General features: G+C 38.6%; 1 protein-coding gene across 3 annotated transcripts in view; it reads left to right on the forward strand.

The window, feature by feature from the left end:
• Window positions 1-27671, forward strand: part of Ankib1 (ankyrin repeat and IBR domain containing 1) — a 105564-nt gene that overhangs the window by 14537 nt on the left and 63356 nt on the right. For 2 of the 3 annotated variants that reach the window (XM_052173175.1, XM_052173176.1), the window contains exons 2-4: window positions 12177-12449; window positions 14852-15152; window positions 23812-23994. In XM_052173175.1, coding sequence (XP_052029135.1) covers window positions 12262-12449; window positions 14852-15152; window positions 23812-23994 — 672 coding nt within the window. In that variant the 5' untranslated portion in view covers window positions 12177-12261. The remainder of the gene's footprint in view (window positions 1-12176; window positions 12450-14851; window positions 15153-23811; window positions 23995-27671) is intronic. The other variant, XM_052173177.1, reaches the window with a different exon arrangement.

The raw sequence follows: 27671 nt of genomic DNA on the forward strand, positions 1-27671 counted from the left end.
AGGGACAGGGAAGGAGGGCTGTCCCTACAGTGTGTCTCCCAAGCTTGCCTTTTCCTCTGTGGATGGCATGCTGTTTTCTGTGTTCATTTACCAATTTGGCAAAAAGCACCAGTCAGCTGCTGCCCCCTGCAGCTGTTTTAATTTCTTTCTTTTCTAACTACCTCACCCTTTACACACTATGAAAGCTATGTCAGTCTAAATGATACCCCAAAAGAGGCAGGATATGTTAGATTGTCTCCTTTTCTACACTTACTGAAAAGATTTAGGGAATTAACATAATCATCTTTTTAATTACTACTCTGATACGTTGTGTTTATGTAGTCATTTTATTTTGAATGCTACCATAATATGGTACTGAACAGCAAAAGTTAATTTGAGAGAGATCTGTAGTACTTATTATAGGGAAGTTACTTTCTTCTTTCAAAGACTTTTCCTAATTCCTTTCATCTTCCTAATACTTTCTAAATACACAGAAATTTTTACTGTAGACTTTTGGAATCCATGAACTTGTAGGAAGTTAACAAGAGTGAAGCTACATTTGTTTCCAACCCTAATATACAGTTTGGCTAAACTCCAGTCTTGGCTTTCAGCAACATTTCCAAATCAGAGTTTCTTACACACTGCCTCTGACTTTACGCTTACCAAGTCTGTGTCCCTTTCAGTTAGTACTTGTCACTGCAGTTACATAGGAAAGACCTGTGTTGATACCACCCCATATGTAAAAAAAAAAAAAATACAGAAAATGAAAGGACCCTTTCTTTAGAATAAAGTTGAAAAAGAAGTTTCTTTTCACAGTCAGATGCCTAGTAACAAAGTCTAGATTACCTGCTGTCCATCATTTTGATATAGAACATAGAGATGATGGCTTCTTTTAGGTTCATTTTCTAAAACAACAAAACAAACAAAAAAACAGAAGGAAGAGAGAAAGAAAAAGAAAAAAATAAGTAATAACTTGTTTGAAAGCAGCAACTAACCAATTCCTTGAAAATCCTGATAAGAAAAATATCATAGAGTATCTGTATGTCACACATTAAAATAAACACTGCAGGAGATGGAGAGAATGGTTGAATAGTTAAGAGTACTTGATTTGATCTGCATCCAGGAGCTGGGCTGCTCCACAGCCCTCTGTGCACCAGTCCTGCCAGGGGAGAACTGGTCTCCAGGGAGTGCTTCGACTTTGGGTTTGGACGTGAGATCTCCATTTTCTCTCAGGTGATTGTCCAAGGCAGATCTGGCCAGGAGCTCACAGGGCACAGGAATGGCAGAACAGCTGGCACAGGTTCCTTTCGGTCACCATCTGCATCCAGGAGCTGAGCTGTTCCACAGCCCTCTGTGCCAGGGGAGAGCTGATCTCCTAGGGGTACTGAGACAGGCTTGCAGGCCCACAGGAGGGATAAGCTCCAGCCAGAGACAGCAGGACCAACTAGCAGCAGAGATAACCAGATGTCGAAAGGCAAATACAAGAACTTACCAACAAAAACCAAGGCTAAATGGCATCATCCAAACCCAGTTCTCCCACAGCAGCAAGTCCTGGATACCCCAACACACTGGAAAAGCAAGACTTGGATTTAAAATTACATCACATGATGCTGATAGAGGACTTCAGGAAGGACATAAATAACTCCCTTAAAGAAATACAAGAGAACACATGCAAACACAAAAATCCCTTAAAGAATTACAGGAAAACACAACCAAACAGGTGAAGGAATTGAACAAAATCATCCAGGATCTAAAAATGGAACTAGAAACAATAAAGAAATCACAAACAGAGACAACCCAGGGGATAGAAAACCTAGGAAAGAAATCAGGAGTCATAGATGCAAGCATCAACAACAGAATATAAGAGATAGAAGTGAGAATCTCAGGTACAGAAGATACCATAGAAAACATTGACTCAACCATCAAAGAAAATGCAAAAGACAAAAAGCTCCTAAACCAAAACATCCAGGAAATCCAGGACACAATGAGAAGACCAAACCTAAAGATTACAGGTATAGAAGAGAGTGAAGATTTCCAGCTTAAAGTGCTGGTAAAATCTTCAACAAAATTATAGAAGAAAACTTCCCTAACCTAAAGAAAGTGATGCCCATGAACATACAAGAAGCCTACAGAACTTTAAATAGATTGGAAGAAAAGAAATTCCTCCTGTCACATAATAAAACACAAAATGCACTAAACAAAGAAAGAATATTAAAAGCAGTAAGGAAAAAAGATCAAGTAACATAGAAAGGCAGACCTATCAGAATTACACCAGGCTTCTCTCCATAGACTGAAAGCCAGAAGATCCTGGACAGGTGCCATACAGACCCTAAGAGAACACAAATGCCAGCACAGGCTACTATACCCAGCAAAACTTTCAATTACCATAGATGGAGAAACCAAGGTATTCCATGACAAAACAAATTTACACAATATCTTTCCACAAATCCAGTCCTTCAAAGGATAATAAATAGAAAACACCAACGAAAGGAGGGAAACTATACCCTAGAAAAAGCAAGAAAATAATCTTTTAACAAACCAAAAAAAAAAAAAAAGCCACATAAACATAACTCCACCTCTAATAACAAAAATAACATGAAGCAACAATCACTTTTCCTTAATATCTCATAATATCAATGGACTCAATTTCCCAATAAGGCATAGAATAACACACTGGATATGTAAACAGGACCCAGCATTTTGCTGCATACAGGAAACTCACCTCAGGGACAAAGACAAATACTACCTCAGAGTAAGAGGCTGGAAAAAAAATTTCCAAACAAATGTCCCCAAGAAGCAAGCTGGAGTAGCCATTGTAATATTGAATAAATTCGGCTTTCAACCAAAAGTTGTCAAAAAAGATAAGGAGGGACATTTCATTCTGGTGAAAGGAAAAATCTCCCAAGATAAAATCTCAGTTCTGAACATCTATGCTCCAAATGTAAGGGCACCCACATTCATAAAAGAAACTTTACTAAAACTCAAAGCACACATTATACCTCACACTGTAATAGTGGGAGACTTCAATACCCCATTCTCATCAGTGAACAAATCATGGAAACAGAAACTAAATAGAAGCACAGTGAAACTAATAAGTTATGAACCAAATGTATTTAACAGATATCTATAGAACATTTTTATCAACATAAAACAAAAGAATATACCTTCTCAGCACCTCATGGTACCTTCTCCAAAATTGACCATATAATCGGTTACAAAACAGGCCTCAGCAGATATAAGAAGATTGAAATAATCCCATGCATCCTATTAGATCACCATGGAGAAAGGCTGATCTTCAACAACAACAAAAATAATAGCCACATACACGTGGAAACTGAACAACACTCTACTTAATGATAACTTGGTTAAGGAAGAAATAAATATTTTTTATTACTTAATGAAAATGAAGGCACAGTATATCCAAACTTATGGGACACAATGAAAGCAGTGCTAAGAGAAAAACTCATAGCTCTGAGTGCCTCCAAAAAGAAACTGGAAAGAGTATACACTAGCAACTTGACAGCACAGCTGAAGGCTCTAGAACAACAAGAAGCAAATACACTGAAGAGAAGTAGACGGCAGGAAATAATCAAACTCAGAGCTGAAATCAACCAAGTAGAAACAAAAAGAACCATACAAAGAATCAACCAAACTAGGAGCTGGTTCTTTGAAAAAACCAACAAGATAGATAAACTCTTAGTCAAACTAACTAGAGGGCACAGAGACAGTATTCTAAATCAGCAAAATCGGAAATGAAAAGGGAGATATAACAACAGATACTGAGGAAATACAAAAAAATCATCAGATTCTACTACAAAAGCTTGCACTCAACAAAACTGGAAAATCTAGATGAAATGGAAAATTTTCTAGACAGATACTAGGTACCAAAGTTAAATCAGAATCAGATAAACAATCTAAACAGTCCCTTAATCCCTAAAGAAATAAAGCAGTTATTAATAGTCTCCCAGTCCAAAAAACAAAACAAAACAAAACACTGAGGGCCAGATGGGTTCAATGCAGAGTTCTGTCAGACCTTCAAAGAAGACCTAATATCAATACTCTTGAAACCATTCCACAAAATACTAAAGCCCTCCTACATAGATCACAAAGACCGTGATCTACAGGCTTGCCTGTAGAGGCATTTTTTCTCCCTCCTTTCAGATGACTTAACTTGTATTAAGTGGAAGTAAAACTACATGGGGTCTCATAAATTTCTGTTGACATCAGCTTACTATGTAGCTGAGGCTGGCCTTGAACTCCTGATCTTTTACCCTTCAGTGCTGAAATGACAGGCATGTACCATTGTGCTCAGCCTGCTTCATAAATAAAATGTTATTAGACTTAGGGCTTAGGAGCAATAGCCTGACAGTGGAGGGTTATAACAGATTTATATGGCTCACAAACCCATATTTAGTCCCTTTTTGTACATAAAAGCCATATAAAGTGAATTCCCTATAATCTAACAATTCAAAATATTAAACAACAATAAACCATAAATGTTTAAAAGCTAATGGTGTTCAGTTTAGAAGAAAAATCTCAGAATGATTTAAAGGCTATCAATTGTATGCCCATAATTTTATTATAGTTCTTTTTTTAAAAAGGCAGTGTGTATAAAAATCTCAGTTTTCTTTTAAAGGTATGTACAAAGATCTTGTTGTTTAGTCCTGAGGAATACAAGTTAACATTTAAGGAGTTTAGATGTGACATTTAAGCTATACCTTTTCTTGTAATTGATGTTTACACTCTAGAGTTCTTTGTTTATAAAAAGATATAGCAGCTTAAAATTGTGAAATCTGTTAAAGTAATGTTTCAGCTCCAGAGTTGCTTGCTGGGCGTGGAAAGATGGCACTGGCTGCTCTGCCACAAGACATGGGTTCAGTCCCCAGCACCCAACAGCTCATAACCAGTTCCAGGAGATCTGATGCCCTCTTCTGGCCTCCACTGGTACTGCATGCACAATGTGCCCAGATGTGTATAAAGGCAAAATTATCAATACAGATAATTTTTTTTTTAAATTACATGTTGAAAAGTCAGACATGTATAGGGACTCGCTGTCACAAGAATCAAATACAAAACCACTTACAAGACCCTTGCCTGTTTGCAGTCGTATGTCTGAAAGTCTTTTTTTTTTTTAAGGTGCTACATTTACTTATGCATGTGGGTACAGATATACCATGGCATGTGTGTGGAGTTAGAAGACAACACTTCCTAGAAGCAGTCAGTTCTCTGCTTTCACCAGTTTTTTGCCTGAAAATTAAACCCAGGTTCTTGGGTGTGGCAGCTGGCACCTTTATATGGAACCATCTCCCTGGTCAAATTTACTAGTCAAATTTAACCTGGTTATTTGAAGTCATTTTCTAAACCAACTACATAGATTTTATGTTATTCCAATATTTCGAAATAGCACTTTGTATTATTGTTCCCATTTTTTTTTTAATTTTTTTTTTTCGAGACAGGGTTCCTCTGTGTAGCCCTGGCTGTCCTGGAACTCACTTGTAGACCAGGCTGGCCTCGAACTCAGAAATCCTCCTGCCTCTGCCTCCCAGAGTGCTGGGATTACAGGCGTGTGCCACCACCGCCCGATTTATTGTTCCCATTTTTTTAAAAAAAAGAACTGTTCATTTTTATTTTTCTGTATGTTGCCTGCAAGTATGCCTGTGTACATGTACATGCAGGGTCAGTGGAATCCAGAAGAGGCTGCTGCATCCTCTGAACTGGAATTATGGCTGGTTGTTAGCCACCAGTACATGCTGGAAACTGAGTTCAGTCTTTTGCAAGAGTAACAAATGCTTAACTGCTGAGCCATCTCTCTAGCCCCTGTCCCTGAAATCCTCATACACTTTCCCAAATATCAGTTCTCAGTATTTGACATCTCAGGGTCTTTTTGGCTTTTGGGGACAGGGACTAATTCTGTTGTTCTAGTTGACGTGAAACTTACTGTCTAGACCAGTCTGTCCTCAAACTCAGAGAGAGCCACCTGCCTCTTCCTCTATACCCATGCCAATATCTCAGCTCTTTCAGGAAAAAATGTTTTTAATTTAAATAGAATTATGTCATTTATCCACTCACTTTCCTCCCTCGATCCCTTCCCAGCTATCATTCCTCAAGTGCCTCTCCTCGGTTGATACCCATCTTTCTTTTATCATTGTCACACACACACATGTATATGTGTATGTGTTATATGTATGTATGCAAAAATATACCCACAACCTGCTGACTCCATTTTTGTTTATATGTACGGTTTGGGGGCTGACTGTTGTATATCAGACAACCAGGAGTGGGGCTTATTCCCGGGAGAGACTAATTCTCTTTTCCTTGTATCCATCAGTTGTCTGTAGCTCTTTGATTAAAGATGGGACCTAACAAAAATCTCCCCTTCCGTGTATACATGGCCATTGATATTGTCTTTGTTCCAGTTATGTTTATGCAGCCATTTCTAGGAGAGACTGTTTCACAGTAGACCGTCTGGTACTATGGTCCTAACAGTCTTTCTGCGCCCTCTTCCAAGATGTTCACTGAGATGTAGATACAGGAGCTATGATGTAAATTTACCCTTTGGGACTGGGGTCCCTAGTATCTGTTAATCCAATGTACTCTATTAAGTTGTGTTTTTCTGTAATGGTCACCATTTTCTATAAGACCAAGTTGTCTTTGCAGAAGGTTACTAGATACACTTATCCAGGAAAGGTGGTTCTTAAAACAACAAAAGGAGTAGGGGAAAATATCAAGAACTTTTGTGAATAACATTTATTTTAGCTTAAGCATGCATACTCTTACCCAGTGGTGGTAGTGCATGTCTTTAATCCCAGCACTTGGGAGGCAGACATGTGCAGATCACTTGAGTTCAAGGCCTGTTTGGTCTGTAGATTGAGTTCCAGGACAGCCAAAGTTACACAGAGAAATTTTGTCTTGAAAAAAAAAAAAAAAAAACCAAACAACAACAACAACAACAAAAAAAAAAAACCAAGGGGGGGAGGGGTTTAAAAAAAAAGAAAGAAAAAAAACAAACCAAAACCAACAAATTTATGATCTCTTTGAGCAACTAGTATCTCATTGAATGACCAGCATTGTCTGACATCAATATGAAATGTGAAGCTAATAAGTACCTTTTTGAAAAGATTGTTATCGTGTTTATCTTAATGTGAACATGGTTTTGAGTGGGTATTTGTATCTGAGTGTAGATGCCTACAAAGCCCAAAAGAGGGCCTCAGAATCCTTGGAGCTGGAGTTACAGATGTTTGGTTGTGAGCCACTTGATGTGGATGCCTAGAACCATGCTTAAGTCTGAAACTAATCCCCCAAGAACATGGGCCAGCGTCTGTATATACTGTGTTTACATTTACCAGTTTTCCATTACTGCCTTACTTTTTCCTTTTGTAATGTAGGGCATGGCATTTAGTTGTCATGTGTCCTTAGTCCCCACTGATCTGTGAGTGGATGCAGTCTTTGCTCACCCAATTTATCTTAACACTTGTGAAGAGTCTCCCCAGTAATTTTCTAAAATGACTCAATTCTCGGTTCTCTTATTTTTTTTCCATTTGGATGGACATTAAGCATCTTTTCATGAAAATATTATAGAACTTAAGTATCTTTTTTAGTATTAGATTACATGATGTTAACATGTTACAGGAGATTGTTAGCCTGGGCCATATCTCTCGTGTGTCTTAGTTGTGATTTTACTTTATTCACTTAGTATTTTTAAATATATTAGGGATATTATTTGAATATGTGCTCAGTCTTCTCCTCAATCTTCTGCTGACTTAAAAAGAAGATCAATGTTGTTGGGACTGTAAAAAGTAAAAGGAATAAAACTATAAGTGATATAGACACTACCCCCCAATTCTAGATCTAGAATTTTCCAAACTTGTAGGACTAAGAAATGAATTTAGCAGGCTCACAAGATACAAGGCCAATGTGCAAGCTGAATCATTCATTATTCTCTGTGTGCTAAAAGTGAGTCTGGGGGTTTGTTCATGTACAGTGTGTACATAAGCACTCTGGCGCACATGTGGCCGATGTGTGCAGCAGCCAGAGGTTGACGTTGGGTGTCTTTCTGGATTGCTGACCACGTTAGTTTTTGAGATACGGTCTCACCAAACTGGAGCTCCTTCATTCACCTCGGCCTGCCAATAGTATAACCTGCCTCTGCCTCCCAGAACGCTAGGGTTGCAGGTATGCACAGCCATGTTCAAGTTTTACATGGCTACTAGAGATCCCTGCTCAGCAGGCATGTTACCAACTGAGCCGGTTCCTAGCCTTATGTTTTTTAAGACCATTTATAATAACACCACCAAAAGAAATGTACTATAAATCCAATTTATACATTTATGAAATTTTACATGTTACATAGGAAATATTACTTAAAGGTTTTCATTTAAACAAAGGATGAAAAATTACCTCAGATAACAGCAGCCATACCTGTGAAAAAGCACAGGGACATAGCTGGCAGCATTCTCCTCAAGACTTCTGAGGATAATCTGAATGGCATGAACTTAAAGCTTTTAAATGATGTGCAGACTTTCAAGCTTATTGATCAGATTTTAAAAATGAAACAGCACTGAAAATAACAAAGCCACAAAGAAGCTTTTTGATGCCATTATGCCTTTTAGCATGAGTAACAGTAATATTTAATGCACATTTAGAGTATTGATTATTTTAAAGTTATCTTGTAACTATTTAAAGTACCCCCAAGATACCATTGCTCTATTAGTTTTTTTCTTTATATCATTGATGTAAATTATTGCTCCTGCAGAACATTTTGCTAATGTTTTTATATAAATCAAAAAAATATGTTTTTAATGTAATAAACAATTTAGGAAATGTTTATAATTGTGTAGCATTGTATCAAGGGCGCGAAGGCCAAAATGACTGAATGTTTTCATATTCTTAAGAGAGATACTTCCTAATCTAGGTATTGTTTTTATTTGTATAGATAAATATGTACAGCAGGCTGAATGGCGTTCTTACTAGAATGACATAAGGCAGGCCGGTGACACACACTTGCACTCGCAGCACTCTGCAGGTGAAACACAGAGGAGGATCGCTAAGCCAGCATAGGTTTTTTTAGTGAGACGCTATCCACACAACAGCAAACCACCACAGTTAAATGCTTAGACCATAGACAACAAAACAAATTCTTTTTACTGAGAATGACTATACTACCCTGCATTCTGTTTACAGAAAAATAAAATAGAATCTAGGTTGTTCCTGAAAAATTCCAAAAGAATCTATAATATATGGTGACAAGTATAGAGTGTAGAACAGTATTTTCTTCAACTTGAGATGAGACTGTGAAGTAGTATGTCAGGCTAAAATCTCACAGCTCTTTTTGCAAGTTTTATGACAAAATAACGTATTTATATTTATAGACATACATAGAGTAGTTATTTAACCATGATAGTCTTCAGGTAAATAGGCTGGGCTTTCTTTGTGGTTCCTTTTTTAAAGTCATAGTCAGGTTCCACAGGGTGCTCTCTACCTCACTGTAGCCTCATGTGACCTTGACCCCTAGCCTCTCCTGTCTCCTCCCAAAGGCTGGCATTACAGATGTGTGTCACCGTGCCTGGTGTTTTGGGGGCTGGGAATCAAACCTGTGACAGTGCATGATTGATGAGCATGCTACCCCCTGAGCTATATTCTTAGGCTCTGGGTTTGTTCTTGTTTGAGGGAAAGTCAACATTCATATTTTTTAAAAATTACTATGAATATACTTGTATATTTAAAACTTTAAAAAAACAGTAACAGAAGCATTTAATAAACACCTAATTTGTGCCCTCATTAAGGATAATGATGAACCAAAAGAAGTAGTTCTGTATTAAGCACATAATTCCTGTCTCTTAAATAGGCTTGGCTGATGTCATACCCTAATAGTTATTTAGTTGGAAACTAAAACGGTAATGTCTGCATATTAATCAGCCAAAGAGCTTTAACCATCAGTATTACATACAATCTCAGTACATCAAAGGTACAACTCCTGGATATACTTTCTGGGATTTAATCTAACCAGTAGGATTGTTTGAAATTCTCCAGGCTATTAGGATGAATAGACACATTTGAGAACCACTGTTTTATAAGAAACTGAAAGGTTTTTCTATCCTTTAAGTTGTATTCTTTTTGAAATTGTTATTGCCCTGAAAAAATTCATTGTACAGCATGAATATTATTTTTCAAGTGATTTTTTTAAGCTATGCTTGGGTAGCCAACCTGTCATTGAGTGAAAAGGGTAATGCACATATCCTCTGCATTTACATTTCTGCCTTCTATATTCTCATATATTCCCTAAGAAATAAAACAGTTATATCCCTGCCCTGTAGAAAAGCTTTTAATTATCTACCCATTTACATTAAATTGTAAGTTCCTTATCTGTCCCAACCTGTTTTCAGTTTTACCACCTGTTATTCAGAGGTAACAGCTATGCACACTCACCACATCTTCCAGAGGGCCCTTTCCTTCATACCTTGTATGCTCTTGTTTGTGCTGTCTTCTTTGTTGCCAGTGGTGTTCGTTACAGTTCTGAAATAGCTGAGAAAAAGGAGGCAGGACTTTTTGCAGAGGTTTCAGACCCTGAAATACCAGGGCCTGTGGTGTGGCCCAGTGTGATGGGAGCGTGGAGTGGAGGAATTCTGTTTACCTTAGGATCACATGGAAGCAAGAGTGAAGGGACTGGGGTCTCAGGATCCTGTTTACAGGCCTCTTCCCCAGTGTCATAATTCAATCCTAGTACTTTCACAGGCTGATGACCTATGAAACGGGTCTTTTAGGGGGACAGTCCCATCACAGCAACAGTAATTTAACAATAGATACAGGATAGTAATGAATATTCTAGCACTGAACCCTTTAAACAAGATCTGTTGTATGTAATTTACATAAACTTTCTCTTACAATCTTTATACCTGTGTCTGAGACATAGTCATTTTCCTTACAGTACAGATGGGAACTTGACATTTTCAGAGTGTAAAACACTTGCTTAAAAGTAGTGTTAGCAAATATGACATTTCACATTTCCGATCTATTTTTCATTTTACTTTCCCCTTCCCCACCTTAAATTGCCCATCTGATGCTCATCATAAGTTCTTCCCACATGTAGAGTGCATAAACATATGATGTTTTTAGCCTTGCTTTGAATTCTTTATAGAAAAGTATTCAGTGATTTCAAAAGGTAGGATAATCATTATCTTCATTTCTTCTCTCTGACCAATTTTATTAGTTTGCTGTGAATTTCTTGAGTATCAATGAGCTGTATTAAGTCTTTTTCCTGTACTTGCGGCTTCACTTTTCCCAAACTGTAGCCCAAGACAGTTAATTTCAGTTAGTTTTTTTGTTTCGTTTTGTTTTGTTTTTTAATGACCCACGAATTGACTTAGTAATACCTGCATTAATTAACTAGACCATGTTTTAGTTGAGGTTTTATGCAGGAATAGAACTGGTAGAGTGTGTGTGTGTGTGTGTGTGTGTGTGTGTGTGTGAGAGAGAGAGAGAGAGAGAGAGAGATTTATTAATGTATAGGTTGTAGTCTTAGTAGCCCAATAATGGCTTATCACTTGACCTTTTAGAAGATCAAGAGTCCATTAGTTGCTCAGTCAATGAGCCTGGGTGTCTCAGTAGTCCCAATCTGGTGCTGGGGGTTCTGGAGTATTCCTAGAGAGCTGCTGGTCTCCTGTCTGCATTAGAGTTCTGAAGAAAAAGGTTCTAATACCAGCAGATGGATGCTTTAGCAACAGGATAGCTGGACTTGCCAGCAAGAGTGACATGAGCAGCAAAGCCAGCTTCCTTCTTCATTCACTTTTATGTCGGCTGCTGCCAGGGGATGGTCCAGGCTAAGGGTGGTCTCAAACGATCCAACAGGAAAACTCCACACAGCTGCGCTCAGCTGCTTTTAGTCCATTCTTGAGGACACTGGGTTGACCATCAAGATTAACCATCGTTTTATTCAGTCATAAGCTCAGTGCATCTGATTCCTACTCAACTTTTCTAGGTAAAGTTCAGCTGTACAAGCTTATATAGTCTTTGTACAGGAAAATGTTAAATTTTAACAAGAAGTTAATTTTAGTGACATTAAAAATACAATAAATTTGGTAGCATTTAATAGTGTTTATTCCCTGCTTCCCAGATGTTATTAACATTTGTAAATGTCTCTTTAGGATGCTGCTTTGTAATTACAGTGTTACTGTCTAATTTGATAACTTTTCCTTCATTAGAATGTGAAACATGTTGCAGAAGTACTCAAGAAGTGGCTAAAGGAAGAAAGAAAGTGCCACTGCCTATCAGAAGACAAAATAAAACATGGGAAATACAACCACCAAATTCCGTAAAGCACTCATCAATGGTGATGAAAACTTGGCTTGCCAAATATATGAAAATAATCCTCAGCTAAAAGAATCCCTTGATCCAAATATATCTTATGGAGAGCCCTATCAGCACAACACACCATTACACTATGCTGCTAGACATGGAATGAATAGAATACTAGGGTAAGTATTTCTTAAAACCCATTGATAAGTGATCAGTGGAAAGGAAAACACTTGTGATCTTTGAAAATGTACAATACTGAGACATGCCCATGTTATATGATCTATTCTGAGTTCTAATAGTAAAGGTAGTTCACGTATTTGTTCCTTTGAATATATTTCTGTTCACACTGTAATGTGAAAAAGAGACAGATTACAGAGGACAGTTGAGCACTCTCAAGGGTAAGAGTGAACAGTACCCAAAGGGACCTTTACAGAGCTGTGCAATCTCCTTCAGGGAACGTGCTTAAGGGGATTTAAGAACAATTCAAGGCTCTTAGCGTTAGAAGTGAAAGTAATGACTGCTGGTAGTACACTGCCCCTTCCTCATTATCTGAATTTACAAAACTAAGGACCAAACCTCAGATTCCTAGTACTGGACTGAAGATCTGAGTCATCTTAGTTCTGGTATGATGCTCTGAACTTCCTGGAATGTCATTAATAAATAACTGGTTAAACATAAAATTATTAGCTAGCTGGAGGCTTTCTATTTAAAAAGGAAAAAGTGACACCTTACCTAAGAGTCAGTTAAAATGGATCTGTCAATCAACTGGTCAACAAAAACTCTCTCAGGAAAGCTGTTACAGTAGAGACTTGAGAAATACTACAAAAGCGGCCTAAAATATAAACTAGACACAATGACCTCTTTGTTCATTTTCACACTCACTCCATAAAAGTATACATTGTTCTGCTATGGTCCCTTTGGACTGTTAACTGCCAACAGAGCCCTGAAAGGAGAGGGGCCTCATGGGCTCTTTCCCCAGTCCATGGTATTAATTCTGAATGACCCAATCTTGTGCAAATCATGTGCAGATCACCACAGCTTTCGTGAGTTGTGTAACAGTTATTGTGTTGTGTCCAGAAAACACCTTTTTGCTGTTTAACTCCTTGTCCTCTGGCTCTTGCATTTTTTGCACCTCCTCTTCTGCGATTTTCTATATCCAATTAAGGCTGAGCATTTATTCTCAGCATTTTGGCCTTTATGTTTTTTTGTTTTTTTTTTATTAATTGATCTCACTGCAATACAGCATTGCTTTCAAATGGTGAATGAGAGCTGAGGCCCTAGGCTGACATTTACTCAAATCTAATTAAATCTTTCAAGTAAAACAACTGCTAGTCTTTGATGCTAATGATAAAGTTTGATCTTTCAAGTGAATGCTAAAATTTTGAAAGACTCATTCTTTATATTCAACTGACAACTTCCTAATTCTTATTTTCTAATAAATGGTAGTGATAAAACCCAATGTAATTTATTGTACAATAAAAGATGACAACATTTAGAGGTTCTCTGTAACTCAATGAATCAAATATATTTCATATTGGTATATGATTCTTTAAAATTCTGCATTAATTAAAAAGTTAAAAATGTCACTTAGACCATTAGATTTTTAATTAACACTACAAAAAGTTGATTCTTATAGTTTCCTCCAAAAGAGTACCAATTAATAAAGAAACCATAGTAGGCCAGAATGCTGAAAATAAATGACACTAGCATGCTTAGCCCAGGCTGTAATAGTCGGCCACTTGTTAGATTGTTGGTCTAGTGTCATTATCTGAAAGGCAATTTAAACTTACTTTTCCATCTCCTAAACTATATAAAGTCTAGATTTTGTTCATATATTGTACTTTAATCAAAGTATGTTAAGATTGCATCCTATGAAAATTCATCTGGAGGTTCTAGAGCTAACAGAGTGGACACAAGCCCCCAGCCCTAACCTAGAAGCAATCTCCAATTGATAACTATTTATAAATGAGAATTTAGTTTCCTCCAATAGAGTCTCACTGGGGAAACAAACTACTCTTACGGAGAAGCTGTGTGTCCAGCACTAAATGGCCAACAGAAAAATAAACAGAACAGCATCTTTGGAAGTTCTTTGTCTCAGAATGCCATGTTAGGACTTTTCCTTTTTTTTTTAATTTTTATTCTTTTTTAAGTAACCTTTTGCTGTGTAACATCCTCTGTCCCCTCTTTTTTGTCTCTCTTTCCCTTTTCTGTGTATAGTCCCCTATGCTTTATAGGCACTAAACTTTATTTCTCTCGTGCATATGTATGATTCACACGCATGAATGCCTTCATTACATTCTCCACAGCTCATGGTGGAGGTAATAGGACAACTTTAAAGAATCATTTCTGTCCTGCCACATGAGTTCTGTGAATGAAACTCAGATTGTCAGCCTTATGTGACAAGCACTTTACCTTCTAAGCTGTTTTGCTAGCTCTCCATTTTAATTAAATGAATTAGTCATTCACACACCTCAATGGAAATTGGACTTTTAGCTTTGAAGTAGACTTTACTCTTAAAATTGTTATCTTCTCTGTATTTTAGGTAGGAAAAAGTTGTTTTTATCCTTCCTTTCCATTTTAGGACTTTTCTTTTTGGTAGAGATGGAAACCCAAATAAACGGAATGTGCACAATGAAACGTCTATGCATTTGTTGTGTATGGGACCTCAAATCATGATATCTGAAGGAACCCTTCATCCTCGCTTAGCACGGCCTGTGGAAGATGATTTCAGAAGGGCAGATTGTCTGCAGATGATCTTACGATGGAAAGGAGCAAAACTTGACCAGGGCGAATATGAGAGAGCGGCTATTGATGCAGTTGATAACAAAAAAAACACGCCCCTTCACTATGCCGCAGCCTCAGGGATGAGAGCCTGTGTTGAGGTAAAGCTGCTTGCTTTTCAGTGCTCTGTGCTAGACAGTTGCACGCTGACAGTACATGGTGGTCAGGGCTGCCTTTGTCTTAGCAACTCTCACCTCTTTATTCATTCTAGAGGAACCAAAGCCCCTTTACAAGTACACTTCCTACACTGCTTTAGGGAACAACAGCAAAGGGCAGCTTTCCAGCCTTTCAGAATATAATGTAGTAAAATCAATAAGAATAATGCTAATCTCTTCTAAAATAACAGTCTTACAGGTAAGTACTATCATAACTGAAAATAATAGTGGTTTTGGTCTGTGTTTGCTGAAAATTTTAATAACCAATTTGTAAAACTTCCATATCTTGGATATGGGGGAAAGATGACAACTATTACTTATCGATACATTATCTTTATTTGGTTTGTTTATTAATAGAAAACTGTTGAGGGATGCATTTGTTATACTCCTTTTTAAAACCTTGTCTTTAAAATATCTTTTTTCAGTTGAATCTGTGTTCAAGTATTCCTCAATTCATACTACATTTTGACAATTGTTATTTATAAGTATCTATTATATATATATATATAACACTAATATATAAAGCATCTTCCAAGCTTAGATAAAAATCACTCAACCTTAGCTTTCTTAAAAGATGTTGTAACTGTGGTACACCTTTGCCAGGAAAAGTATCCTGGCAGTTGGGAGTCAAGGAATATCACAAAGTCACACTGCACAACAAACCTCACATAAGAGATTTATTGGGAAAGACACAAGAGGATGACCATCTCTGCTCAGGAGAGAAGCAGCAAAGAACTGAGCAGGAGGCAGGCTTTATATAGTTTTGTGGGGGTGGAGCTTTCCAGGATGGTCTAGGATTGGTGAGATTTTATAACCCAATCTTGGGGCAAGCTCGGGGATTCGGTAGCCTGATCCTGGGCTTTTTTTCTCTGTAGAGCAGAGACAGCCATTTAGGCCACAAGAGTAGAGTAGTCTGGAGGATGGGACCTGGCCACTCACATTCCTTGGGTGTGTCAGTGAGAGCAGTCTGAAGGCGGCAGGGCCTGGCCACTGGCCTTGGAGTAACTCTGTAGTGTTGTTACCACTGTACATAGAACAGTAGGTATTTTCACAACTACCAACAGTCATGTCAATTCATACATGGTTGATGGAATTTCTTTTGTATAGATGTATTTAAGTATGAGAAGGATACATTATAGATTGGATCAGTCTTTTTATTCTAAAATGTGTGTACTTTATTTTAAAAGTAATGATACAAATAAAATTAAAATTACATATCAAAAATCTAATATTTGATGTTCTCTCTAGTATTTTAAGTTGATATCAAAATTATGAATATATTTTTAAAGATTATAGTCACATAATTTTATTAGCTTAACTAAAGATCAGTTTTTGTTACTTCTTAAACTTATGTGTTCTACTTATTGCTATTTGTTGCTTGGTACTCAGTCTTTTAGAAACTTTGTCCTTCTGTTTCCTTCCCACTCTTAGTGAATTGTTATCATTAATGTGAATCTGGTTTCCAAGTAGTGCTTTCTAACATTAACTCAGTGTAGTAAAAAGATGCCTGAGGACTTGAAGGGGACACATGTCAACAGAATTCCTGACACTTTTCACAAAAGCTTTGCTGAATATTTTCTGTGCTCACTTCCTAGAGAGGGACCCGTGTGGTGACTCAGTCACATGTGTGGGACTGGATGGTCCTTAAATGTGTTAAGGTAGAAATAACTGTGTTTGTTAGTAGCAATAATATTTTAATTTCTGTTTTAATAATTTGCTTCTATTAATTTTTAGTAAGGAATGCTAAGTAGTTGCCAGTTTTTAAGTGTATTTACAGTGTTGTACATAATAAATTGCTGAAAAATGGAGTGGTAGTTTTAACAGTATGTTATTGTTGTTCACAGAGGGGGATGTTATGTAGTATTTGGAAGGCCTGATGATTGCTGGCCTGGATAGGTGTGTTTCTGCTTGCACTGCCGTCATTATCACATCACATGAGCCACTCTGGCTGGTGACCATTCTCATTTTCTGTATTCCAAACATTCCACATGGAGCCTTGTGAACACCTCATATTTATTCCAGCATTTATTGACAAATTTCAGGATAGTATTTTACCACTTAAAATCACTAATGTCTTAACTGTATTTTTGCTCAGCCTTGTGGGATGGGTATGTTTCACATTCAAAACACAACAATGTGTTTATTTAAGAGCAGAATTTAGAGAGTTATGTGGGGCTTCAAAGATGGCTCATTTATTGCTTTTACCCAAGGATCCTGGGTTCCCAGTGCCCACATGGTGACTCACAACCATCCCTGTTTCCAGTTCTAGGGTATCCAACACCCTCTTCCAAACTTTAGGCACTCACATGGTAATATGCATATGTGCAGGAAAAATAATCATAAATAAAATAAATTTAAAAAAGAAAAGAATTTAAAAACTTAATTTTTGGCAGTTTCCTCTGCATTTAATAATTTGGAGTTTCCTGTGGTTTCTGGTTTTGCCTGTTTGCTTGCTTGCTTTTGAGACAAGAATCTCTAATATGTAGCCCTGGCTGTCCTGGTACTCACTATGTAGACCAGGCTGACTTCGAAATCACAGAGATGCACCTGCCACCCAAGGGCTTGGCTTAGAAGCAAGGGTCACCATGCCCATCTGTGGGTCCTCATTTGAACCATCAAAATGAAATTCTTACATCAGTACTCCCTCCTGAGCTATGTTCCGTGAGTGTTTCCCTATAAATGTATACTCACACTGTGCATAGCATGAAAATTATAACCTCGTAATTATGAAATGCTTTTAGAACCTTCGGATAGCAAGATATTAAAGGCTTTGTACAGAACTGAATCTGTGTCTCTGTCTCTGATGCCTTGCCTGACTGAGTGAAGTTTCTCATGCTTTGTTGCTTCTATGTTGACTTCCTTGTAAGTATACTGTAGCAGTCTCAGATTCAGTGTTTCTGAAGCTGGGCCCAGTCGCCTCTCTACTAGCTTTAGTACCTGGTTTCTCTCAATGACGCTGCCATTCTCTGCAAAGCCTTCATACCTTGGTTATTCACTAAGCTGCTCCTCCTTCCTCAGTGTACCACATTCATTCTGCTCCTTAGCAGAACAGGACTCTCCCCTGTCTCATTGCTCTGTCGGCGCCTTTCTTTGTTGTTGCTCTTGTCTCAGACCTACTTCCATAGAGGCCAGGCTTGACTCTCTGTAGCTAAGGATGACCTTGACCTTGGTTCTCCCGTTTCCATGTCCTAAATGTAGGGATTACAGGTATGTACCGCAGGCCTGGCCATCTTTTATTTAATCTGTTTTGGCTGCTCTCTTAATACGGGATGCTTTAACTCTTCACCTTTGTATTTTTCAAAGCTTCCTTAAATAAGAAAATCTGGAATTTCATAAATAACAATTATCTAAAATTATTTGTGGAATAATAGGTATGCAAAGAGTAGATTGACTTGTTTAAAGTTAGCAGTTTGGGCATGTGAGATTGCTCATTGTGTAATGGCTCTTGCCACCCAGCCTGATAACCTGACTTTAGTCCCCAGGACTAACATAGTGGAAGGAGAGAACCAATTCCTGCAAATGGCCGTCTGATCACCACACACCCATATGTTGTCTGCATAGTCCACATTCAAAATATAAATATGCAGTTAAATGTCTGGGTCTATAAGATAAAGGGGAGGTGGAAGGGCTGCTGGAGAGCTGGCCCAGCAGTTAAGACACCGACTGTTCTTCCAGAGCACCAAAGTGTTAGTCCCCGCAATCACAGAGCAGCCAACAACTTTCTGTAACTCTAGTTCTGGCTTCTGAAAATACATGCATGAATACATGCAGGCAAAATCCAGATATGTATAAAGTAATTATTAATAAAAAGATATGCTTACATGATATATATTACAGATAAACTATAAATAATATTTCTATAATTTTAATGTCTTTATATGCCAGAGAATTATTTAAGGGTTAGTAAATTTTTTTCTGTTAAAGCCTAAATAGTAAATATTTTAGGCAACTTAGCCAGTGTAGCCTACAAGTGACCGTAGATGGTATGTTAATACATAAACAAAGAAGTATAGCAGTGTTCCAAAATGCTGTTAGTTTGTGAACATGGCCAACTGATTTTCTTATAACTTTTCTGTGCCCAAGTCATCCTTGTATCCTACTGAAAATGCTATACTGGAACAATATTGCCAGCTGTGACTGCCTGGAAGCCACATACCAGTACAGTGTAACGCCCTGAAGGTTTACAGTAGCCTGAGGCCTCCATTCTGTAGTAAAGCTGGGAATCAGCGTGCCAGCAGGAGTGACAGAACTAAGTCTGCCGCAGCAATTCCTGGTCTAAGCTGACACACAACCTAGATCTGTGTGGGGACATTAGAGAAACACAGTGGACAGAGAGCAATGAGACTCGATAGCATGACTGACCAAAAGTATGGGAGAGACAGTTGTAAAGTGAGGCATTAACTGTGCTGAACTACCTTTAAGTGATAAACTTGTCTCTAAAGAAATTATAGGTGGCTTGCACCATTTAAAATTGTAGTAACATAAATTTACTCAAGTCTAAGTAAAATGATGTGGTTTTGGACGTGAGCAACATTAGAGTCTAAGAATTATCAGATGGGGCTGGAGAGATGGCTCAGTGGTTAAGAGCACTGACTGCTCTTCCAGAGGTCCTCAATTCAATTCCCAGCACCCACATGGTGGCTCACAACCCTCTGTAATGGGATCTGATGTGTATCTGAGGACACCTACAGTGTACTCACATACTGAAAATAAATAAATCTCTCAATTATCAGATATTTGAAAAGCTAAATGAGGTGTGAGAATTGGTTGGAAGGTATTAAGCTTTTGTTTAAAAACCAGTGTCCACATGAAATGGTAAGTAGCCTGTTGAATATAGGAACAGGTGTTTGGGAATGAAGAATATAGATTTAGAATTCTCACCTACAGAGGGATAACTAAAGCAGGGTGTTGAAGAGAAGAGAAGTCCACAGAAAAGTCTAAACTACAGATTAGTTCAGACAGTACCCTTGAGAACCGGAAGCCATGGAAAAACAGAAAAAGTAGAGGTGTAAGTGGGCTGTGGTGCTGGCAGGCGAGGAAGACCAAGAGAAGAATTTCCAGGAAAGGTGAGTGGGTCAATCGTGTGGCCTGCTATAGAACGGTGAATAAAACAGAGTGAGATTAGTAGATTGGAAAGAGGCCTCTGGGGAACAGTGTTTCTGTAAAACAGTTAGGATAGAAATCTAATAGCTGGCAGTCATTGACTCATTTACAGGGGACATCAACACAAACTTCAGAAATGTGGCTGAGAAAGCATGTGTAGTCCTTTGTAGTGCATTATATGAGGTGTGGGAATTGTTAGAAGGTTTTGATAAAGTCTGAGTAATTTATCATTAAGATTTATTTTATCACTGTGTACTTACACAAACCTGACTGATACATTCTGCTATATGCCTTGTATGCATAACAATATATGTTATTTTATACAGTTGGTAAAACAGTTGGTCTGTGTACACTAGCATAATCATGTGGGTATTATATTGCTTTGTAGCCTTAAGGCCACAGTGACCAGTGGTTCTCAGCCTGTGGTGTGGGACTCCATTGGAGGTTGAATGACTATCTCACAGGATTCACTAACAACCATCAGGAAACACAGAAATTGACAGTATAATCATAACCGTAGCAGCATTACAGTTATGAAGTAGCAATGAAAATCTCTTTATGCGTGGGGTTCACCATAACATAAGGAACTAACTGTATTAAAGGATTGAAGCATTAGGAAGCTGAGACCCACTAATTAGACAATAGGAATTTTTCAATAGTCTCTAAATTTTCTGGTACTCCTTTGTAGTATGCAGACTAAAACATCATTATCGTTATCATACTTAACTGTGTTAAGAAAGTAACTATAAGGAAAGCAGGAAGTCCCCAGTGCCAGGATTTAATAGGAGATTAGGATGAAATTGTGGGGAGAGTGGTGTGCCCAGGATCATGTAGGTCACGGAGAGCAGAACAGTAATCTTAGAACTGGAAGAGGCTTTAGACCGCATTGTATATTGTGTCTCTTTGATTTAATGTGTGTCCTAATTAGGGTTACTGTTACTAGAGTGAAGCACCGTGTCTGGGGGTGGGGGCTGGGGGGCATGAGAAGCACCGTGACCAAAAACAACTTGGAGGAGAGGATTTGTTTCAGCTTACACTTTCAGGCAACAGTCCACACTGAGGGAAATCAGAGCAGGAATTCAAACAGGGCAGGAGGTAGAAGCTACAGAGGCCATGCAGTGTTGCTTACTGGCTTCTCCGTCCCGGCCACGAGCCCAGGACCGACCCTGTCCACAGTGGTCTACCAGCTTGCCTACAGCTCAGTCTCATGGAGGCATCTTCTCAGCTGAGGCTCCCTCCCTCCTCTGATGACACTAGCTTGTGATGAGTTGACCCAAGACTAACCAGGATAGTGTGATTTAGCGTTTGGTTATTCAAGGTTCCTGTTGCTCAGACTGAGCTTGAAGTGTATCTTCCTGTTTGCCCTCCATAGTCCTGGGAAGAGTTTTATCCACCTTACCTGACTTTCTGCTCATCTATCAGAATTATCCCAGCTACCCTTTCCACAGATAGACATTGTAAGCTAGGGCCTTAAAGTGCTGAAATCCCATGGCCAGTCACCAGCCAGCGTATCGTCAGGGAGAGGAAGAATACACACACCATGGATATTGGGTTACTCCTGAAATTGTGCCCTGAAAAATGCGGAGTAGGAGAATAGATGTCTTGAGGTCATTTTATGTGTCAACAGTGTTTAAGAGACACTAAAAACCACATACATATAATAATCAAGGCCTCTTCTTGCTTAGCTAATGAAAGGAAATAAAATAATACTTGTGATGCATTGGTTAAGAAGTTTTAAAATTAACTTTTCTAAACCAAACTGTTATGTCAGAGCAAAACAACAAAGTTTAAGAAAACATCTTATCTCTGCCCAGTATGTCTTTACTTGCCTCACTCCCTCACAGACTGCGAAGCACAGATGTCCCAGGTAGCACTGTTTCCCTCAGCCACTCTAATCAAACTCATCTGGGGCCTCTTGCAAAGAGAAATACCTGTTTGTCTCACGCAGCTTCAGTCAAGGTCTGCATACCTCTCAACAGTGACTTACCTGTCCCCTGTACACACACATGTGCACGCACACACACACACACACACACACACACACACATGTTGTGAACCTTCAGTGAGTGAAGACCATACTTAAGCATGTTCTTCTAGAAGATTCCCCTTACCCCAGAGAAAAATAAAATTTTCAGTCCCAAAGCATTTGATATTAAAGAATATAAAATTATTTACAAAAAAAAAAAAAAAACTCAATTTGGGTTACCCTTTTACAAAATTTGGGTTACCCTCTGAAACATATTCCTAGCAGATCCAAGAGGGGAACCTGAGCAAAACTTGAGGATAGATGCAGTGTGCGTTTGATGTCTTCAGTCATTGAGCAGTGGTTGCCTTAGTTCACGATCTAGGCATGGTGAGAAATGAGTCAGGCTATCTGAATCCAGCTACACTGCTTACTAACTAGGGAGCTCAGGTGGCATTCTGTAAACTAAGGAGATAATAATGCCCCTGTCACACAAGGTCATTGTTGTTAAGGTGAGAATGTATTTAAAGTACTCAGCAGAGTGTCTCACTAGATGACAATGTATGCTGTGAGGATCATAATCCTGTAAAAGAATCTTCATGACAAACTGTGAGGCTGTCCTCTGTTCTTCCAAATGTCCCTAGACACCGTGGGCAATCTTGAACTTTAGTCCTTAAGAAAAAAATAATATGTAACTCTTGTAAAGACAGCAGAACCTTGAGAGGTGAACAAGTGGTGACATTGCTCTGTGTGTTCTGAGGATGAAATTTCTTGATAGATTGTATAGTGGAATATCTTCCCAACTTATCAGTAAGCAGTTCTTTCTTATTTTGAGGAATATTGAAAACAGCTTTGTCCTTAACTTGCAAATTTGGGTTTAATTTCAGTATTTCATACAATAATGATGGGACAAGTAAATCTCTTGTCTGTCATGCCAGGATGTCCAGGGATTAGTGTTAAATTCACAGTGGGAACTTTGTCCCTCTTAAGGATGTATAGGGCAGATATAGTGGCACATATACTCACAATCACATCCTTCTGGAAGCTGGCTCAGAAAGATGCTCAAGGCCAGCCTGGGCTATATTTATATTGCAGGCCCTTGTGAAGAAAAGAGAGAAAGAAATATCATGAGAAATTTTTAAAGTTTAAGTATTGAATAACTATAATCTTTTCTCTATTTAAGTACAGTTTTATATGGTTGCCAGAAATTGACAGAATACTTAAGAATTTGATTTTAAAGTTGAAGATTTAACTTTCTTTAGCCAAAGAAACTCATTTATTAGTAAAACAAGAATTCCTGACCATAAAAATAAAGTCATTACAAACTAATACCTCATATCATTTAAAACATATTTACATTTTTAATTATATGTTTAACTTAAAATTCTAATTATATTTTAATTTTACATTAAAATACATTTAGATACATTGTCTACTGTTACATTTTTGTTATGTCGGTTATACATTTAATTTCATTTGTAGCATGAAATAAGTTAATCAAATCTATAGTTGTGAGTTTTAAAAAAAATTTTTTTTTAGCTTTTAGTAAAACATGGAGGAGACTTGTTCGCTGAAAATGAAAATAAAGATACTCCTTGTGATTGTGCCGAAAAGCAACACCACAAAGACCTGGCCCTCAGTCTGGAGTCGCAGATGGTGTTCTCTCGGGACCCAGAGGCTGAAGAAATAGAAGCTGAGTATGCTGCATTAGACAAGCGGGAGGTGAGGTGACTTGTGACTTGCAGTGTTTTTCTTTAGACTATGTGTGGGTGGTCGTTTCTGTGTGTGCTTAATAGCTCAGCAGTGCTTAGTCCATAGCAGTGACTAGCAAATACATCTGGACACGGAGAATGTTGAGTCTTTCCTCTAACATGTTTATATGTTTGCCACCATGTAATTAGACATGTGAATGTGTAAGTCCTGCTTACCCCTGTGCCCTCATGGGCCCCGCTCTCTGTCAGTCTTTCCCTTGATCACATGTTCTTGACAACACAAAGGCTTTGGTGACTCCCACCAAAAACCCAAAAGAAAAGAAAAGTGTAAAACTAAAAGTCCTAATTCCTCAGTATTTCATGTTAGCTTCATTCTAACAAGAATCTCTTAACTATTAGCTTATATGTATATTACTGAATTTTTCTCCTGAATTCTCAAAAATGTCTTTGTATTTCTCACAATGGTTAAAGGAACTGAGTTCCCAGAATTAATGTTTCAGTTTGTTAACTCTTTGTTTCTTATTTTACAAAGTTCTTCTTTTGGTGTAGGTTAATATGGAAACAAAAAAGCCTTTCATACTAAGCATTTGCTGACTCTTTCACATGGTTTTGTCCACACAGGAATCAGAAATTATTTGAATAAGTTGTCACAATCAAAGTGAGGTAAACTTTATTCCTCTTACCCTTTCAAATCCAAGCACCTTCTGTGTCCTGTTTGCCCACCTTTTGACAGTCCATGATTTGAGCCAAACAGTAATTGGTACTATAATAATATGTTCATTTAGTGAGAAAATAACTCAGTAGTATTTCAGAAATGAAGTTGATGTGATGCAGGGGAAAATGAATTATGATGATAGATTTAGTTCTTTTCCTCTCGTGTTACCATCTTAATTTAATTCCTAATCTAAAAGCAATAGAACTTAGTGGAGGGAAGAAAATATAAAGCAATTAATAAAAATTATTAGCAGGTTTATATCTAAGTGAATTTAGCATAACTATAGTAAATAATTATGTTGAGTTGGAAAAAGGTTACAGAAGAGAAAAAAAGAGCATTCAATACTCCATTGTTGAATTTACTCTTCTCATGCAGTCTATACAAACCAGCACTTCCCTCTCTCCACTCCTCCTGGTCCCCACCCCATAACCTACTGGCCTCCCATGGACACCAAGTGAAAGAGTCTCCATAAGACTAGGCACCCCCTCATTAAGGCTGGACAAGATAGCCCGGTCGGTCGGTCGGAGGCAGGCCTGATTGCCACTTCAGTGTCTGTGGGCCCCTGTGAAGCCTGCTTAGTGGATTCTGTGGGCGTGTTCTGGTTTCCTCTGCTCCTCTGGGTCCTACATTTCTTCCTCCCTGTCTTTTTGGGGTTCTCTGAATTCCACCTTATGTTTGGTTGTAGGTCTCTGCATCTGCTCTCATCAATTGCTACATACAGACTCTGTAGTGGGGAATAGGCTAGACATCAATCTGAGTATAGCAGAATATCATTAGAAAACATTTCCTTTCCTTCCCTTTCCCTTTCCTTTTTCCCTTTCCTTTCCCTTTCCTTTCCCTTCCCTTTCCCTTTCCTTTCCCTTCCCTTTCCCTTCCCTTCCCTTCCCTCCCCCCTTTCTTCCCCTCCCCCCTTTCCTCCCCTCTCCTCCCCTCCCCCCTTGACTATGCAGCCTCCAGTTCCTGACCATCATTGTTATATGGCTGCCTCTTATGGCATGGGCCTCAAGTTAGACCAGCCATTGGTTGGCCACTCCTAAAAGCTCTGAGCCACTATTACCTCAGCACATCTTGCAGGAGGACATGTTATAAGTCAAAGGTTTTGTAGCCTGATTGGTGTCCCAGTCCCACTACTGGAAGCCTTTCTTGATACAGAAGATGGCCAGATCTGGCTGCACATTCTCAATTACTGAGACTCCTCACTAGGGCCACTCTCATAGATTCCAGAGAATTTGCACTACACTAGGTTTCCACATTAACTCCTAAATGCTCTCAAATTCCAGTCATCTCTTCCTGAACTCTCTTTCCTTTATCCCTCCCCTCCCCAACTGATTCCTCCTGTTTCCCTCTGTATCTAATCCCAGTTCACCTACAAATTCTATTCTATTTTCTCCTTCCCAGAGAGATCCATATGTGGTCCCTAGAGCCCTCGTTATTTAGCCTCTCTGGGTTGGTGGATTGTGTTGAGTGAAATATTAAAAAAGTTGAACAGGCACATTCCCGCGCTTGTACCTCTAATTCTCTGCCCCGGTGGACTTGCCAGCCATGCACTGGAGATTTGTGGAGATTCACCGGCCCAAAGCTCAAGAAATGTTTCCACCCAGCTCACTAGGTTCCCAGTGGCAAGTCACTACCACACCAACCCCATGCTTCAAATTCCCCACGGCCTTTGTGGTGTGCATCTGGCAAACCCATGCTTTGCCACCATTCCTTTCTCTCTTGAACCCAAACAAGCCACTGCGTGAAGGAAAACCCAACACAAACTTAATTCAGAAACAATGATAGCTCAATCTCTGGGCACAACAACTAAAACCTCATCTTGTAAGCCTTATTAAAATCTGATCCCTCCAGTGGGGAGTCCTTGAGGATCCTCCATGATACCAGGAAACTCTAGCAGCTATATCTTACTCCTCTACTGTCCTGGTTCCAAAGAGAATCTAACTCTCTCCTGCTTCCTCTCTTCTCCTGTCCATCCCGGAAGGCCTGCCTACTTGCCCAGTGATTGGTTCCTTTGTTCATTAGGGGCTTGATTTACAAGAATAGCACCAGGCCATCCACATCCACAACAGGATTGTAGTTGTATTGTCCTTTACCTGATAGCCAATATCCACTTGTGAGTACCTACCATTTTTATCTTTCTGGATCTGGGTTACCTCACTCAGGATGATTTGTTCCTAGTTCTGTCCATTTGCCTGCAAATTTCATGATGCCATTTTTCTTAACAGCTGAGTAATAATCTATAGTGTGGGACATTTTCTTTATATATTATTCTCTTGTTTGTAGTTTCTAGCTATTATAAATAAAACTCCTATGAACATATTCGACCAAGTGTCCTTGTGATAGACTGGAGCATCTTTTGGGTATATGCCCAAGAACATTGTAGTTGACTCTTGAAGTAGATTCAATTTTCTGAGGAACCACCATTTTTATTCAAAAGTGGCTGTACAAGGTTACTCCTTGTACAGAGACTAAAAGACTGGATGTGAAAACAGGATCCATCCTTCTACTGCATACAAGAAACACACCTCAGGGCTGGTGAGATGGCTCGGTGGTTAAGAGCACTGGCTCTTCAAGAGGTCCTGGGCTCAATTTTCAGCATCCACATGGTGGCTCACAACCATATGTAAAGGGGGTTTGATGCCCTCTTCTGGCAAGCAGGTATACATGCAGCAATGGAGGAGTGTTCCTCTTGCTCCACATCCTCACCAGCATGAGCTGCCACTGTGTTTCTTATCTTAGCCATGCTGACAGGTGTCAGATGGAGCATCAGAGTCATTTTGATTTGTATTTCCCTGCAGCTACGGATATTGGGCATTTCTCTCAATGGTTCTCAGCCATTTGAGATTCCTCTGTTTAGATCTATACCCCATTTTTAAATTATTTAGATTTAAAAATTAGATTATTTGGTTTGTTGAGAGCTAGTTTCTTGAGTTCTTTATATATTTTTGATATTAACCCTCTGTTAGATGGAGTTG

The sequence above is a fragment of the Apodemus sylvaticus genome, chromosome 2, assembly GCF_947179515.1.
Source record: "Apodemus sylvaticus chromosome 2, mApoSyl1.1, whole genome shotgun sequence".
NCBI classification, from domain to species: domain Eukaryota; kingdom Metazoa; phylum Chordata; class Mammalia; order Rodentia; family Muridae; genus Apodemus; species Apodemus sylvaticus.